Genomic DNA, 16,486 nt, shown 5'->3' with positions numbered 1-16,486 from the left:
CATTTACCCTGAAAAAGCACACACAGATTTTTTTTTTTTTTTTTTTCATATTTCAAAGCAACATTTCGCACTTTTACTGTACTGGGTAAAAAAAAAAACAACTGTGATTATGGCTTTGTTCAGTAGCCTGTTGAAGCCAAAAATCCTCCATTTAGCAAATTCAGCAGCAGATTTACCTCTGTGTTCAGTTGCATTGGTGGGTAACACTGTATTTAGCCTCAGTGAGCTTTCAAGACCATGAATGATTTGATGCCTTAGTCCACTTGGGCAATTTCAGTGTATTACTTCAAAATGTGCACTGTATTAGATGGCTATTTTCTATGAAATAACCATCTTATATTAAAATCTTACACATAAAACATATAAATTCAATTCATGTTTATTCATAAAACAATATGTATTCTTGAAACAAACTTATTGTATTGTACATTTTCTTTGTTCTTCAAAAAACTTCAAGTACCTCTTTTTTTTTGTTTTGTTTTGTTTTTTGGTTTTTTTTTTTTTTTTTTTGTAATTGCAACTCCTCTAATAGAAAGTGTTTTATCCAGGTAATCTGCACTCGGTCTGAAGAGTACAACAGCCAACAAGCTTTATGCAGTGCCACAGGCGAGGGGCCTATAAGGAGAAATCCTGGGAACAATGATAAATCAAGGACCCCAAGGCTCCCATCCTCAGCTGATGTCGAATTTTGCCTCTCTCTGACTCAGTATGAATCTGGACCCATGGATAAAATGGCCAATTACAGTTTTCGAAATACTTTGGAAGGTAACGTGCTTTATTCTGTTACTCCATTTCCAGCTGTAAATTGATTCTCTCTGGGGTAAGAGTCTTCAAACTGTGGGCAGTTTGAATTAATTTCATGAAGAATAACTGCAAATAAAAGAAAAAGTTATGTTTTCACCTGGAAAAGCAGAAGACAGAAAGAACCCCATTAAAGGTGTTTGATAACAAACTAGAAACTCTAGACTGTATCAAACCCTAAGCCTGTTAGGAGATACTGTCTCCTGCTACAGTCAGCACCATGCACTGCAAAAAAATACAGCACAGCAGAAAAGGAGAACATCCAATAATCTGCTTGTGCACAGCCATGAGTAACCCTGTAACCATGGAGGGTGCATGTTTGCCCTAGATTTCACTGTCTTCCAGGGACCAGGCTGGATAGCAAGAGTGAAAGAGGATCTTGCCAGCTGGCATGTTATGTCTACATCATTCCACTGTGAACTCCACAGCAGACTTTTTCCCAAACTCTAAGAAATATGGATTAAGTTATCCATCAAAAATGACAGTATAATTTCCAAAAGAATGTAGCAGTTCAGTTATCTAGCTATTTAACCTGTTTTGAATTGTCCTAATTGGGTAGTAAGCAAAAGTTCTTTACTAAAAGAAATTATTAATAATCTCTCTGCTAAACTCTTTTAGTAGAGAGAGTTTATATTTACAAGAGAAAATCTTGTAAAATTACAAGTAAGCAAGGATAACATGTTTTACATTTAACAATAAATATATTTTTACAGTATCATATATCAGCTGAATTAAATGTGATCTGCTTTTGATGTCTCAGAGCTTTTGGTTTTCAAGGAACTGCATAAGAGCATAACAATACAAAATAGGAGTAGGAGTGAGGATAAGAAAAGAATCATAAGGATGATAAGAGGGATAAAGCAACTCTTTCATGAAGACAGGCTGAGAGAGCTGAAGTTCAGCCTGCAGAAGAGAAGGCTCCAGGGGAAAATTACTGAGGTCTCCTAGTACATTAAGGGGGCTTAAAAAAGAAGGGAGAGGGATTTTTTATATGGGCAAATGGTGAGAGGACAAGGGGCAATGGTTTTAAACGGAAAGAGTGAAGGTTTAGATCAGATATTAGGAAGAAATTCTTCACTCAGAGGATGGTGAGGCACAGGCACATGTTGCCTGGAGAAGCTGTCCCATCCCTAAAGTGCTCAAGGCCAGGTTGGTTTGGGCCCTGAGCAACTTGATCTAGTGAGTGGCATCCCTGCCCATGGCAGAGGGGTTGGAGCAAGATGATCTTTAGGGTCCATTCCAACCTTAACCATTCTATAATTCTAATGTATGGCAAAAGTTTTAATATGTTCCATCTTAGTCTTAATGCAGTGTGGAATGCCAAAAAGCTTTTTTGGGAAAAGTGAATCATTCTCTTTCTTAAAAATAATCAGAAATTCAGACTTTGTCTGTTTCAGCCTAGAAAGAATCCAGACAGTAATTGTCGGTATCTCCAAACACTACTGCACTTTCTGTCCCTGAAAACAGAAACTACATGACATATTGGAAAGAAAAAAGTGACATAATTGAGTAGAGCTTTGCCTTACTTTTACTCCATGAAGTGTGTGAATAGATGCAAAAGAGTAGAGAAAAAGGAATTGAAGTAAACAAGTAATGAATTACTGAGGACCTACCATCATGCTACTGGTATTGCAAACAAAAGCAGAAGCACAGCCGGTGAGAGTTTTTCTATTTTGTTTTTTAACCTGAATTATTTCAAAATAACTTCACACCACAGGACCACAAACATTTTTGCAACCAACTTATTTAGGTAACAAGACGCTCAACTGCAATATGAAGTCAAGAATTCATGGCTAATGTTGAAAAAGATGGAAACTTTTTAAAGAAATTTTACCAAAAAAAATCCCTTATAATTGCATTAACTCCTTTCTTAAAAATGGCTAGCTTAGTTTTTTGTTGTGTAAAAATGCCAAGCTTAGATTCACAACTTGCATTTACTGTCTCTGTGTCTACTTCTTCTTAATTGTGTTCTTACAAACATGTTAAGACCTTGTAGGTCCTAACATTTTGTTCTTTTTCACAGCAAAACATTTTTCAACCCTGCTTTACTTATTTGCACAATCTTGTGCCAATACACCTAAGGTCAAATTCTAATTCCTTTTAGACTCCAAGGAAGTTCAAAGTAAGTGCATTGACCTTAATGGAGTTACTTTAGGTTTATGAAAGGTGAGCAGAACTAGGCCTGTAATTGACCAGTTCCTGATTTTACAACAATGTGAGGTTTACAGCTCAGTTTCAGTTCTGTAATGAAAAATACTTGTGATCACATAGAACATCCCCTTTTGGGCAAAACTTTATGCTTTTTCATTCTTCAGTGCATTGGAACAAAGGCTAAAACTTTCAAACTTCAAAGGGGCAAATAACAGCATCATTATGAGCAGATGACAACAAGGCAGGCTGAAGTTTCTGTTTGACTAACATAAAGTGCTGCTGCAGAGACAGAAATTATGTCACTGAAGAATTTATATCACAACGTCCATAAAGAGAAAAGGTCAATATTTTTCAATAAAACACTCCCATGAGGCTGTGCCCATGAATTGCCCTCTCTGTGACAGACCAGATTCTGCTACGAATGAAAAACAACAGGTTAAGAGCAGCTTACACTTTGCCCCTGGAAGCAATTATTTTAAATAGGATTTGTTGATTCGTGGTCCTAACTGGGGAACACTCCTGACTTCATTGGAAACTTCATGGACACAAGAGAACAGAAAATCAGCCTAGTTGAAAAGCATCCAGAAAGATCAGAAATGGATTAGCTGACTGCCAATTAAGTAATTTGGCTTCTTTGTTCACTTCAGTTTTGGAGTGTGACACCTTGAATGCTACTTCCTAAGAATAAGAGATGGCTGAAAAATTTAGACTTTCTTTTTTTTTATGAGCAGATTTCATAGTTGAAATTAGTTTATTCACAGCAACTTCAAATGAAAATCAAGGCCTTCAAAGTTTTGCACAAAGTCACAGAAGAACATTTAAAAATTCTAAAACCCTGTATCACTCATTATTCATGAATTAACTCATGACAAATGGTATCAAGTGAAACCATGTGATAGCATTCCATTGTCTGTCACAATGTATTGTTACTGCTATTTTGTCACGAAATAGTGGAATAAAACATCAAACATTTCAAAATGTAATTTCATTTCAAAAGGACACTTTTCTTTTTTGTCTGAAATGAGAAATTTTCATCTGGAAAATTTTTCTCAGTATGTTCACAACAATCCATAAAGCTAGAGAAAAAATGGTTTCTAAAAATGAAGTTAGCCAACAGAAAACTAATTGAAAAAGTTTCAGGCTACAGCCAACATTCCTCACCCAGCTTGAACCTCCACCCCTAGGTAAATTTATGCTGTGCACTGAGAAAATGTTGTCAAGTTGTAAAGAGCCATTGCTAGAGAACTAGAAAGACTACTCAGCACAGATCACATTAAAACTCTTCCAGAGAAGTTTTAAGAAAAAATAAGTAGATTGTGACATGGTCTAAATTAGATAATCACAAACTTTTATTTACTCCAGTGACATAGGCCAAATTCCATGGATCTTGCAGCTAGCACACTCTAGAGGGATTACAGTAATAACACCACCTGAGAAAGTATGCAAGATTTAACCCTGAAAAATTTCCTGTGGATTTGCCAATGGTGTAAATACTGCAGAAATAGAATGCAGAAGAACATCACTAACTTCAAAGAGCTTGAAGAATATGGTCTTAAAATTCTTATATTCCTCCTGTTTTAAAGCAGATGCATCTATCTGGCTTGAACTTCTCTGAAATGTGGAAACTTTATTAAAGAAAAAAAATATACTCAGGGAGAATGGGAAAAAGTTGAACTCAGATAGAGAACCATAGAATCATTTAGACTGGAAAGATGTTTAGGATCATTGAGTACAACCATAAATCCAACACTGTCATGTCCATCACTAAACCATAGAATCACAGAATCATTAAGATTTGAAAAAGTGTCTAAGATCTCCAAATCCTGCCATTTTCACTATTAAAACATATTTCCAGGTGCCGTATACAGATGTTTTGCAAACACTTCCAGGCATGGTGCTTCTACCGCTTATCTGGATAGCCTGTTCCAATGCCCAGCCACTCTTTTCAAGAAGAAATTTTTGCTAAAATCTCCTCTAAACTTCCCCTGTGGCAACTTGAGGTAAATTCCTCTTGTGTTGCTTGCTGCCTGTGGGAAGAGGCTGACCCCCATCTTGCTGCAGCCTCCTTTCAGGCAGCTCTACAATGATGAGGTCCCTCCTGAGCCTCCTTTTCTCCAGGCTAAACACCCCCAGCTCCCTCAGCTGTTCCTCCCCAGTTTTGTGCTCCAGACCCTTCCCCAGCTCCATTTCCCTTCTCTGGACACGCTCCAGCCCCTCAATGTCCTTCTTGCAGTGAGGGGACCAGAACTGGACACAGGGTTGGAGCTGTGGCCTCACCAATCTGAGTGGAGGGACAATCCCTGCCCTGGTCCTGCTGGCCACACCAGTGCTGATCCAGGCCAGGATGCCATCGGCCTTCTTGACCACCTGGGCACACTCCGGATCATGTTCAGCTGCTGTCAACCAACAAGTCTTTTTTCAATGGGTGGCTTTCCAGTCACTCTTCCCCAAACCTGTAGCATCCATCTTGGGAACTACCAGTTCCCCTGGTTGAATCTCATAGAATTTTCCTCAGCGCATCAATCCAGCCTGTCTAGATCTCTCTGCAGAGCCTTCTTCCAGCTCAGAGGAGGGCAACAGGGGTAGTGAAGGGTCTGGAGCACATGTCTTATGAGGAGCTTCTGAGGGACATGAGGTTGTTCAGCCTGAGGAAAAGGAGGCTCATGGGGGACCTATCACTCTCTGAAAGTAGGTTGTAGCCATGTGGGGTTGGTTTCTTCTGCCCAGCAATTAGCAGCAGGAGAAGAGGACATAGCGCCAAGCTATTCCAGGAGAGATTTAGGTTGGGCATTAGGAGAAATTTCTTTACAGAAAATATGATTAGACGTTGGACTGCGTTCCCAGGAAGGTGGTGGAGTCACCATCCCTGGAAGTGTTTAATGAAAGACGGGACATAGCACTTAATGCCATAGTCAAATTGACATGGGATGTTTGGTTGGACTGGATGATCTCAAAGGTCTTTTCCTACCTCATTGATTCTGTGATTCCTGGCCTCCAGCAGATCAACCATCCAGCTTAGTGTTTTCTGCAAACTGACTGGGAGTGCAAACCATCCCCTCCACATGCAAAAAACAAAGCAGAATTTGACCTTTAAAGTATCAGATGTCCTTTTCCCTGGCCTAGAAAGTGACACAAAACTAAGATTTATTTTGTAAGAAATACTGTTTCACAGTTCAGAAAACCACTTGCAAAACTGTTATGGATATCTAAATGATGCTAGGGATGCCAGAGATGCTAAGCAGTTCCCCAAGACAATTAAAGCAGATAGGATTGTTGGAATGGATCCTCCATTTCTGTAGCACTCTGCGGTGCTAATGCTCTCCAAGCTCTGCATACCTGCTGTTAAGTGTAGTTACAGCACTTCAGTCAGTGGCAAATGAGCAACTGAGGAAAACACTACCTGCTTTCTACATGAAGTTCTGCACTTGACTGATGGTGCATGGACATCTATGGTCTCTGTTGGCAGATTGAAAAATCCACAGTTAATGTAATTAAGTACTCTATTAAAAGATATACACTTGAGCTAATTGCATGCTGAATGAGAACCATCTATATACCATCCTAAAAATGATCAGGCAGCCTTAATTTTTGAGCGGCATTATTATTTTCAATTATAACAAACTTTTGTCTAAATTCCCACCTGATTTAATTCAGCCTTGCTCAGTAAAGCTACTTCAAATCCACTGAATCACTGTTGCTGATCAACAGTGTTAGAAGCGGGAGCAGAGCAAGGTTTATGAAGCCCTAAATTGTGATTTTTCTCTTATCCAAATCACTGGAGAAACTTCACTTCAGGGCTGTATGTCCTGATAGCTATTTCTGATGCACCATAATCAACCAAAGGTTTATAAGAACATCTCAAAGTTACAGCTTCCTATACTGGCCAAGATGATTTAATAGCTCACTGCAGACTCCTCCATCCATTTTTCAGTCACTCTCCCTCCTTTTTTGGTACCATCACTTGTCCTCATCATATCCTTATCTGACTGAGAGTCTACATTTTAGGGGCCTGGGAAAAAAACTTGACATCCCACACTCCAGGGTAGTTTACTGCCAGAATAGTCTGTGAAATCAGTTCACAAAAGGACTGACGAGTTAAAGTTAGTGCAGAGGAGAGGAAGGCACAGCATGGGGCAAGGCAGCTGGAGGAAGAAGAGTTCCCCTATACAGAGATGAGGAACTCTCATTTCAGCTCACTGCTTGTGTCTGTAGTCTCACATCTGCTTTAGAGGTGATTTTACTGCAGCTACCTAAGCAAAGTTTCCTGTACTCTGAGAAAACTTTGAAGTTTTCACATGTTCTTTTTGGGTGACTCCACTCTAGTATGTCATCCTGCATAACTGATTGTACTGAAGTGCTTTTAAAAGTCTGAAAGAATAAGACCCAAGCTAATGAGATGCAGTGACATCACATCATGGCTTTATTCCTGCTAACTTATAAATTTATATGAAGTTTTTATAACAAATGATCAGATATTAGAACAGAATAACGTGTGGGGTAAAACATGACGTCAACTCTGACACTGAGTGGATGCACCCCAATTATCTGGAGCTGGAGGGTGGGGTTGCTAAAGCTGTTCCAGTGCAGAGATTTTGATGATTAAGACAAATTACTAATGTGCAGATGTTCCATGAAAAGCTGTCCAGAGCCAAAATGAGTATTCTGTGTATTTTTATGAATTATTAGATCAAGTGTTTAAAATGCATTAAGAAATGTAAGAAGCATCCAAAGTCTGATATCAAACATCTAGCTGTCTACCCAGACCCTGCAATAAGTTTTATTTTTCCCTTAAACATACTTTGATACTTAATGCAGTAGAACATAAGTGGAAGAATTGCTTGAGAATGATGCACAGATATATGCTGTCCAGTTAATGTTCACAGAAATGTCCTAGTATTGCCAAATTGATTGATTCCAACAACCATGTGCTGTGGGCAGCAGCAAGAAGCCAAAATTGTTGCCACTTCTTCCTGTGAGTTCTGGACAGACTGTTAATGTACATACGTTCTTTATAAGTAATATTTTGCTCTGCTTTTCCCCTTTATTTGATAGCTAGGAAACATAGCATTCACCATCCTGCAGATTTCTATGGGCCCAATTTTCACTATGAGAACTTCCGTCCTTTGCCATTTATGTGACCAAGCAGACTCTGGAATCCTGGTCCATATCTGATGAACTTAAAATCTGCAGGTGTTAATGTGTTCTTTTTGTTTCCTGAATCCAGATTTTCTTTACCCTAAAGTTTATAATATTGAAAGCAAGCCAACTCTACCTTCTCCAAATGTCCAAATTATATTTTCAACTCTGATTTCCCCTAAATTTTTCAAAAGCTTTGTCAAACTATAGACTCAGAAAGATAGATGGCTATTATTGGGTTTTTGGTACTTAGGTGCTATAGTTATGGTTTGATTCTTCTTATAAATATCAGTGGGTTTATGCCAGATGCTCTACCCTTGTTTGAAGAGGTTGACTGACAACAAAAGGCCCAGTGAGGGAATTTAGAGTGGCAAAGCAATGCAATCATTTCACACAGATCAGAGTCCCAGTTGGGTGTAAAACTCAGGTTTCCAAGTTCATATGGCAACTCTAGCCACGTCTCAATTAATACCTTGTCTGAGAGGAGCAAATACAGAGCAAGACAGCTGAAACTGTGGACCCAAATTCCATGTTACAAGTTAGGGTTTTCACAGGGAAGGGTTTTTTTCATGCTGGCTGTAGTTCAGTCCCCTGAACTAAACATCCACTGATAGTTGGCACATTTTAGATTTTCTACAAAGAGAGTCCAGCTTGCAAAGTCAGCAATTGCCCTGGGGTGTGAGTAACAGTGTCAAATAGCAAGACTGGGACATTCACTTCAACAGTATATTACTGATTCTCATTCAAATGCTAGTTCTTCATCCAAATAAGTAAATAAAGCAAGTGTTCAAAATCCATTAGGAATGCCCCATAGATAAAAGCTAATATCTTTATTTTCTCCACCTTCCAGATATGATAAACTAAAATCGTATTTGGGAAATGCCGAGGATCAACACAATGATCATATTGTTCACAGCTCTCTTTGGGGCATGGATTAAATATCAGGACTAGTATCAGGTTCAGAATTAGACTGGGAGGACAACCTTGCTTTCCCTTTCTATTCTCTGGGAAAATCCCAGAGAAGGATCAGATGTTTGAGTTGGCTTTTACTAGGAGTCCTTGCAAGTAAGTTGGAAGCATGGCTGATGGGATGATAAGTAGGGCTATAACATCAATCTTAAATATAGACAGGCTACCAAGATAAAAACTAATGCACAATCTCGTCTTCCAATATTTCCTGCTTAGGAGTTGGTCTGTGCAAGCTCTTCCTAAAGTAATCTTTTAAGTGTCCTCCAAAATAACAGCAGTCCACAGACTTCCATCCTGCAAGTCTGACTGTAAAAAATAATTGATTACTCACCAAATCCTTCTGTAGAGGTTATAGACAGCATTGTGTTGGCTCCTATCGATAAAAGAACGTGTTCTATAGAGGTAAACATTAATAGATGACTGAGTATATGGTGAGATAAAATAGTCTGGTTTATCTTAAGAGCCTGTAAGTATAGAGATTAAAAATTGAAATAAAGTGAAAAAGTTTTCTCAACATGAGTAAATGTCCCACATAAATGTCTATAGAGATTATATTGCTTTTTGTCAGGCAGACAAAATAGACCAAGAAATTTAAAAATATAAAGCAATTAAGCAGTACATTTGCTGACATGTTGCATTAGCTACACTGCAGGAGTTTTAATTTAGCTTATTTTAATTTCATCTTTGTCCTGCCTTTGAAATATATTAGCACTCCTTTACAAGTTTTCCTAAGCTCTTGTCTAAAAAGCTGAATATAAATGAATGGAAAGTAAGTACTTTGATCTGCACTGTTACTGGAAAAGGAATTATACACATTGTCATATCAGCATATGATTTTCTCTGCAGGCTTTGCTGATCCACAGACTGCGATATCAAACCCGGCGCAAAGCGGTTTGCACAACGCGCTTCACATCTACATGAACGGCTCCATGTCCCAAGTACAAGGCTCTGCAAATGATCCCATCTTTGTATTACACCATGCATTTGTGGACAGGTAAGTTTCATTTTCCTTAGTAAAATTAATTCCTTATGTGGGTTTTTGGGTTTTTTTTCCAGTGGGCTTTTCACCTGCATTTCAAAGAGTGCAAACATTTCACTTGTTTTTACACACACAATATTTTCAGACATGTGAAAGGAGCTGTGCTGTTATTTGAAAGCATGTGTCTTTCCTAACCAATCTGTATGTTCACTGGATTAGATATAACTTGATGAGTTGACAAATGCACTCAGCTTTTATTAAAAAGGTAAAAATAGTCCTTCAATGATGTCACAATGATTAATATATATGAATGTGCATGTCAGGAAGTTGGGATCAAAAGTGAGTGACTCATTTTAACATGACTATAATCATTTGGAGCAATTCCTTTACATTCTAAATGTCAGGGCTGTTTCAATTTCTATTCCATAAGGAAAATCTATGCCTGCTATTCATAAATAAAGTGGAAAAATTAGTATTTAAGTGTGACAAACAAAATTCTGACTGTTTCTTGATGAAAGAGAAGAGTACAGCTGTGCATAATGAAAGGAGAGCAAACTGAAGGATATAATGTTTATTAATAAGAAAGGGTAGGAGAACACAGTTTTGCAAGAAACTGGTGAAATTGCTACATTGAGGGCAACATTCCAAGATTTCATTTCTGTGTCACTGCTGAACATTTCTGTTCACTTCTGTGTCACATATGAATGGAAACAAACACTTTACTCTCTGGACTGCATTTACACCAAATTGTGATGACTAAAGAGCTATTTAAAAAACCCCAAAAAACCAAAAAAAAAAAGCTAATCAAAGAACTGTAAAAGCCACACAAACAACACTTGGTCTGGAGCAGTTTATATTTGCTTATCTATCTTATAAATTTTCTCCACTGAATGTTACTTGACTACTGCATTGCTTAGGGCGAAAAATAAACAATATACAAACTTCCATAAATCTGCATGCTCAGAAACCTACTATCTGAGACTCAGCTTGCATGCAGTAAGGTGTCTGTTGAGATGAAGACCAAAATGGTTTCTTCCTTTGGGCCACTGAAGCATGCAGCATAGGAGGGATGCAGATTACACCTTGCAAGGATCATCTTGCAATCTCAGGCAGTCTCAGGCACATCAAAACTCTTATATAAAACTTTATCCTATTTAACTAAAAAGCTAGTAGGTATAAAAAGGAAAAATTGAAGTTGGTCTTTTTCTTCTTATATATATTTAAAATATAAGAGGACTGAAAAAAATAATACCATTTACATCCAATAAAATATTATATATATCTATATCTATAAAATGGATTATATATTTAATGAGCCTAATAGTTATATTGCCCATCCAGAAATAAGGCGTCTTAGCAGGCCACCCAGGCATCAGTGGAATTGTTCCTTCAATGGCTGACTTACATGATTTCTGCTCCTCATATTGTAGGGTATAATTAGCCTTCTGGAGGTGTCAGTTTTGAAAATCTTCTATGTGAAAAGCTTTTCTTGAGGACATTTTAAACCTTGCACAGTGTAGCTTAGCTATGATTTAGCATATCCATACATTGACTGCTTCACAGGATGGGTGGATGAGGTTTTCAAGTGTGATTACTAATCTCAAGTTGGTGCCTGGAAATTAACTTTCCAGCATCTAGGCTATTAAAAAAAGGATCAATTGACTATTCAGAGAAAAGGAACACAGAAGAGAAAAAAAAAAAATGTTGTGCCATATCAAAAAAATTGTTTTCTTTACACATTGACACTTGCAGGAGACCTGTGCACCTCTTAGCTCCTACTTGTTGCAGGCTTAAATATCACCTTGGTCTTCATGCTGAATCTTTCCTCTGAGGAATTTCAGTCATGGTCATTATGAGTCCCTGGAAATGATTCTCATAACTGTAGTTGTTATCAATTTTAAAAGGAAAAATTATTTGCAAAAGATTACCTCATTAAACTGTACAAGTATTGAGAAAATAAACCACTGCACAGGCTCTGTAGGGGCAATAGAGATATGCATGATGCAACCTCATCCCATCTGGCAGAAAGGCATCACCAGGGCTCTGCAGCTGCTGTGAATATGGGCCTTAGTACACACAGATGTAAAATCTGAGAATAATGCTGCCTTTTGTGTAGGTGACAGAAATGCATTAGCCTGAGCTGGGTTACTTAGCATCTCTATCTGTGACAGATTAATCATGCTTTCCGTTATAATTAAGAAGTAGGTGACTGATAGGTACATACAGTGCATTTTAGAAAATCCTGTTCCTCTCCTACATAGACTTGAAGGGCAGCAAAGAAATTCTTTTCTGAGAGGCAAGCAAGAATGTAAAGAATAGAGGAAGTAGGAAACAGTCTCCAGAGCAGCAGAAACACATTTTTTGGTCCTTATCAACTTTTCTCATTAGGGCAGAATACTTTTGAGCTGACTGCTAAGATTATATTGGGCCAATGGGCTTTTAAATAACTTTTCAACTGTATCTTCTGATGACAACAGCAACCACAGTTCTGCTGGGTTTGCAGAAGCAAGGAGCAGCTCTGTGACAGCAAATCAAGAATAGTCGCGCACTTTGAGCATCCAAAAAGGATCCCAGAGAAGAATTTCCTCGCTACACTGCAAATTTCCTTGGGTGAAACCCAACATGCAAACTCTCCCAAACTTTCATCCCCTGGAGATGTGTTTCCTTCCCATCGATTTCAGTGAAGGTTTTGAGGAGCTGTGGATCTGAGCTTGAGCTAACCCATCTGTACAGTGGGAGATATTAGATGCCTACGCAGCAGGGATGCTGTCAGGCTAAATGTATTAATGACTGTGAAATGCTCAGTTACATACATAATAGGAGTGATAGCAATAAGGCAATAGATCATTGGAACTGATTTTGCATGGAAACATATGGTACAGAGGAGGATAAACAAGTGTATACGGAGTCTGTTGACAGGTGTGAGCCAAATGTTAGGAGCTGCTTTCTAAACTGAGCAACAGGCAGCCTACCATCTGCTGTGCCTCACCTGCCCTGCTCAGGCCTGATGCACGAAAGGAGGGAAGGATAGATGAAGCAGAGGTGCAGTTAAGATCATGCAGGTGAAAGAAAAAAGCATTGGCTTGTAAACACTTCCATTTTGTTTAGGTCGTTCCCTCTCAGTAGTGCAGAGGTATGAAGGTACCCAGGCAACAGCTTTATTAGCAATGATTAATCAGGCTCCTTGCCTTCTTATTTGCTAGAAGATGTAGGGATCAAATCTCAGTGTTTGGTAAAAGCAGGTGACCACCCTAAAAATTATTAATTCTTAATTTAATGGCTTAAAAAATAAAAAGTAAAAAAGATGCCACAAAATATACATTCAGCAAAAATAAGAGCTTTTTTAGCTCTTTTTTAGCTCTCTGAAGCATTTCTCTTAATTGCAAATCTCTTTACTATTCAGATATGCTCTACAGTCAGCACAAGGGAATAACAAGGGGGGAGTCAACCCACACAAGCTGTAAGGAGCAGCTGCACAGGCCATGAAAGCATGAGCCCACATTCCCACTTGAGATCTCTGGGGTGTTTTCTGTGCTCAGAGAAGGAACTCCTTCCTCTCTGCTGGATCTTTTAGACATTTCATCTCTAGAGGCATGTGGTATCTTCATCTGTTAGCCCGGCACTTCTATACTTTGAATATATCAGCTTTCTTCTCATTTATTTCATACCTCAATAACTCTGGATTTCCACTCCACAACCCAATAATTTCCCTAAGAAAAGCTAAAAAGCAACAGGGAATAGAAGTGGTCATTAAAGATCTCCTTACAGCTTTATGCCCATGCAGCAGCTAATGCAATTGGGCCTCAGTCCTCCTCTTGTTTCTAAGTTCTGCAGCAATGGCAGGGTTTCTCACAATAATGTGGATGGCTTCCAAAGGCCCTGGTTTTAGAACAAGCAATTTAGAAATAACTTGCTGAAGGCACACAGCCTATGTGTAGGATATCAGTCTCTCACCTCTCTAAAGGAGAGTATTTGTTAGACTATTTACATATTAGTCTAGAGCTAGATCCAGATTGCCAGATCTAGTGATGGCATCATTACAAGACCTGTTTTCTCCAGCTATCATAAACAGCTCAGCTGTTTATGATCACACAGCTCAGAATGATGCTGCAATCACCATCACATTAACTCAATGCTCTTCTTCACTCCAAGCATTCTTCTCTGTTCATAGCCTTCTGCTGCTTCCTTGCTCTCTTCACATCAGATCAGCTGGTTTCTGTTGGGAAGGCCCTTCACTGCTCAACTCCAAATCACTTTGTGGACATTTTCACTCCCTGTTTTCAATCCCCTGGATCCAATATATATACCATAATGCCAGCAACTTCTTCCACTTAAAACAAAATAATAATAATAAGCATCACTATGGCAAAAATGGAAAAAAAGTGATTTTGTCACAAAAAATGCTTTAACAAGAGAAAATTTGATCTTCACTCCCAGGAGATGTCAAAATAAAAGTTACTTATTTTTACTCTGTTTTCGAAGCAGAGTAAAACAGAGAATATTTTCATTTTCTCTTGAATGTCATCTCAGGGTTTTTAAACCAAAAAAGGGCACAAGAAAAAACCAAGTTGTTGTCTTGTTTTGAAATGTTGACAGGAAACAAAAACTTATTTTAGAAATTAAAAAACTATTTGCTTCAAGGATTTGGAACATTTGGAGAAAATGCATTCAAAAAGAATCATCAAAATTCTTGTAAGACAATGTTATGTTTCCAGACTTGTTTAATACATGAAATAAGAGTGATTCTTTACTCTGAAATGTCTCCAGTGGAAGTTTATCTGTCTCCACAGATAAACCATGGGGCTGAGGAATTATTTTCTCCCTTTGGTATTCAAAAATTTACAAACACCAGAAATTTTGACTGAGGTGCAGCTGATATGGGAATTGTGGTACAATAATATATCAGCTAATAATACAGCAGTCTAAAAATAGAAAAATCACATTATAAACACAAATTATATGATTAATTTTATTCCTTGATATGGGCACAGCAAGGCTGTTAGTGCTTTTTGAGGTTACATTTGCAAATGACACAGCCTAGAAGTCATATTTTTGTGGAGCTGGATGAGCTACGGCTTGGAGCCACTTGAAATCTATTAGACAAAGGCAGGTCAAGAGGTTGCCATTAGCAATATCCTGGGAAGAGAGCTCTGATCAGCGTGCACAGCTAGATCCCACCAGCAGGTTCTGTGGCACAGCAGCAAGGTAGCCCAGCTCTCATCCTTCCCTGATATTTAAAAAATTCACCTTGTTACAGTAGCCCCTGCACACAGAAAGCAGATCTGTTCTGTCAAAAGGGACCTTGAGGAAGAAAACTGCTCTCCAGCAGAATCTCTGGGATGAGGGTGGGCCAGGAACGACTCTGGGTCACAAGCTTTATTAGCACACACAAACTCCTACAACAAGTATGAGATACAGAGCAGGTAAGTACAGAAGGCGGGGGTAAACTCGAGCATGGAAGTTTTTAGAAAGGAAATTTCTACATTTTTAATTTTGCTTCCCCTTGGGGATGTCTGCAAATGAGCAGGAGGACACATGGTCCCTCTTTTACCACAAGCCCTCTTTTGGACCACGCAGAGCTGCTAACCTTTCCCTCCTAACCTCTCAGGCTTTGTAGCATGTTATCCAGAGCTACTCAGCTTGTTTGATGGAGCTGACTCACTCAAAGTGGGCTCAGTGTGTGGGCAGAGTGAGTTCACATCTCCTGTGAAATACCACATAAATCTATCCATGGAAAGCAGAGTGTAAGTGGGAAGGATGGGGTGTTGCTGAGAAACAGCTCCCCAGTATCTCTGCTTTCATATCGCTGTGTCTGGGGCTGAAAGGCAAATCACACACCAAGATACTGAGCTGGGCATCTACTTGAGCAAGCCTGAGCAGTTGCAATTGCAAAGCACCCAAAGGGATGCAGGAACAGCCTTGGAGGGTCACATCACCTGCCATCTAACACAGACCATGGCTAGAGGCTAAAGTGAAGGAGTACAGGTTTAGAGCATCCCTGCTCCAGTGGACAAAGGGGGACTGAGTATGTGTAGTACATTTGAGGGTGCACCTGCATTTAAAGTAACATCAAGTAAGTCCTCTGGATATCCAAAGATACACCATACAGAGGCAGACACAGAGAGAAATAATGACAAGTATCAGACTCTGGAGATAAATATTCTTTTTATTGATTAAGCATGTATTGATTAAGCATACATATAACCTACAGTGCTGCTGCTTCACCTTGCTTTAAGGGAATGACCAGAGAAAGCTTAAACAGACATTTTCTGCATCATATGTGAAATACAGCAGTTGGCAATCTCACCTGCCATGCCATTATTCAGGCTAGATGTTTGTAATGATCCATTCTGTTCATAAAAGTCTATTATATAGCAGGTTCAGTTCAAAGAGTCCCATTTAAAAGTGCAGGTTTCATATCAATCTTACTGCAAGATTTTAGTTCAACCA

At 38.8% G+C, this 16,486-nt stretch overlaps 1 protein-coding gene across 1 annotated transcript in view; it reads left to right on the top strand.

The window, feature by feature from the left end:
* The window catches only part of TYR (tyrosinase), a 41,266-nt gene that overhangs the window by 9,813 nt on the left and 14,967 nt on the right, over positions 1–16,486 (top strand). The window contains exons 2-3 of the mRNA XM_054270030.1: positions 549–765; positions 9,904–10,051. Coding sequence (XP_054126005.1) covers positions 549–765; positions 9,904–10,051 — 365 coding nt within the window. The remainder of the gene's footprint in view (positions 1–548; positions 766–9,903; positions 10,052–16,486) is intronic.

The sequence above is a fragment of the Melozone crissalis genome, unplaced genomic scaffold (assembly GCF_028551555.1).
Source record: "Melozone crissalis strain CALT ecotype California unplaced genomic scaffold, PUWL_Pcris_2 ptg000008l_1, whole genome shotgun sequence".
Classification (NCBI taxonomy): domain Eukaryota; kingdom Metazoa; phylum Chordata; class Aves; order Passeriformes; family Passerellidae; genus Melozone; species Melozone crissalis.
The sequence above is the reverse complement of the archived record's forward strand: the minus strand, read 5'-3'. Positions and strand labels throughout refer to the sequence as shown.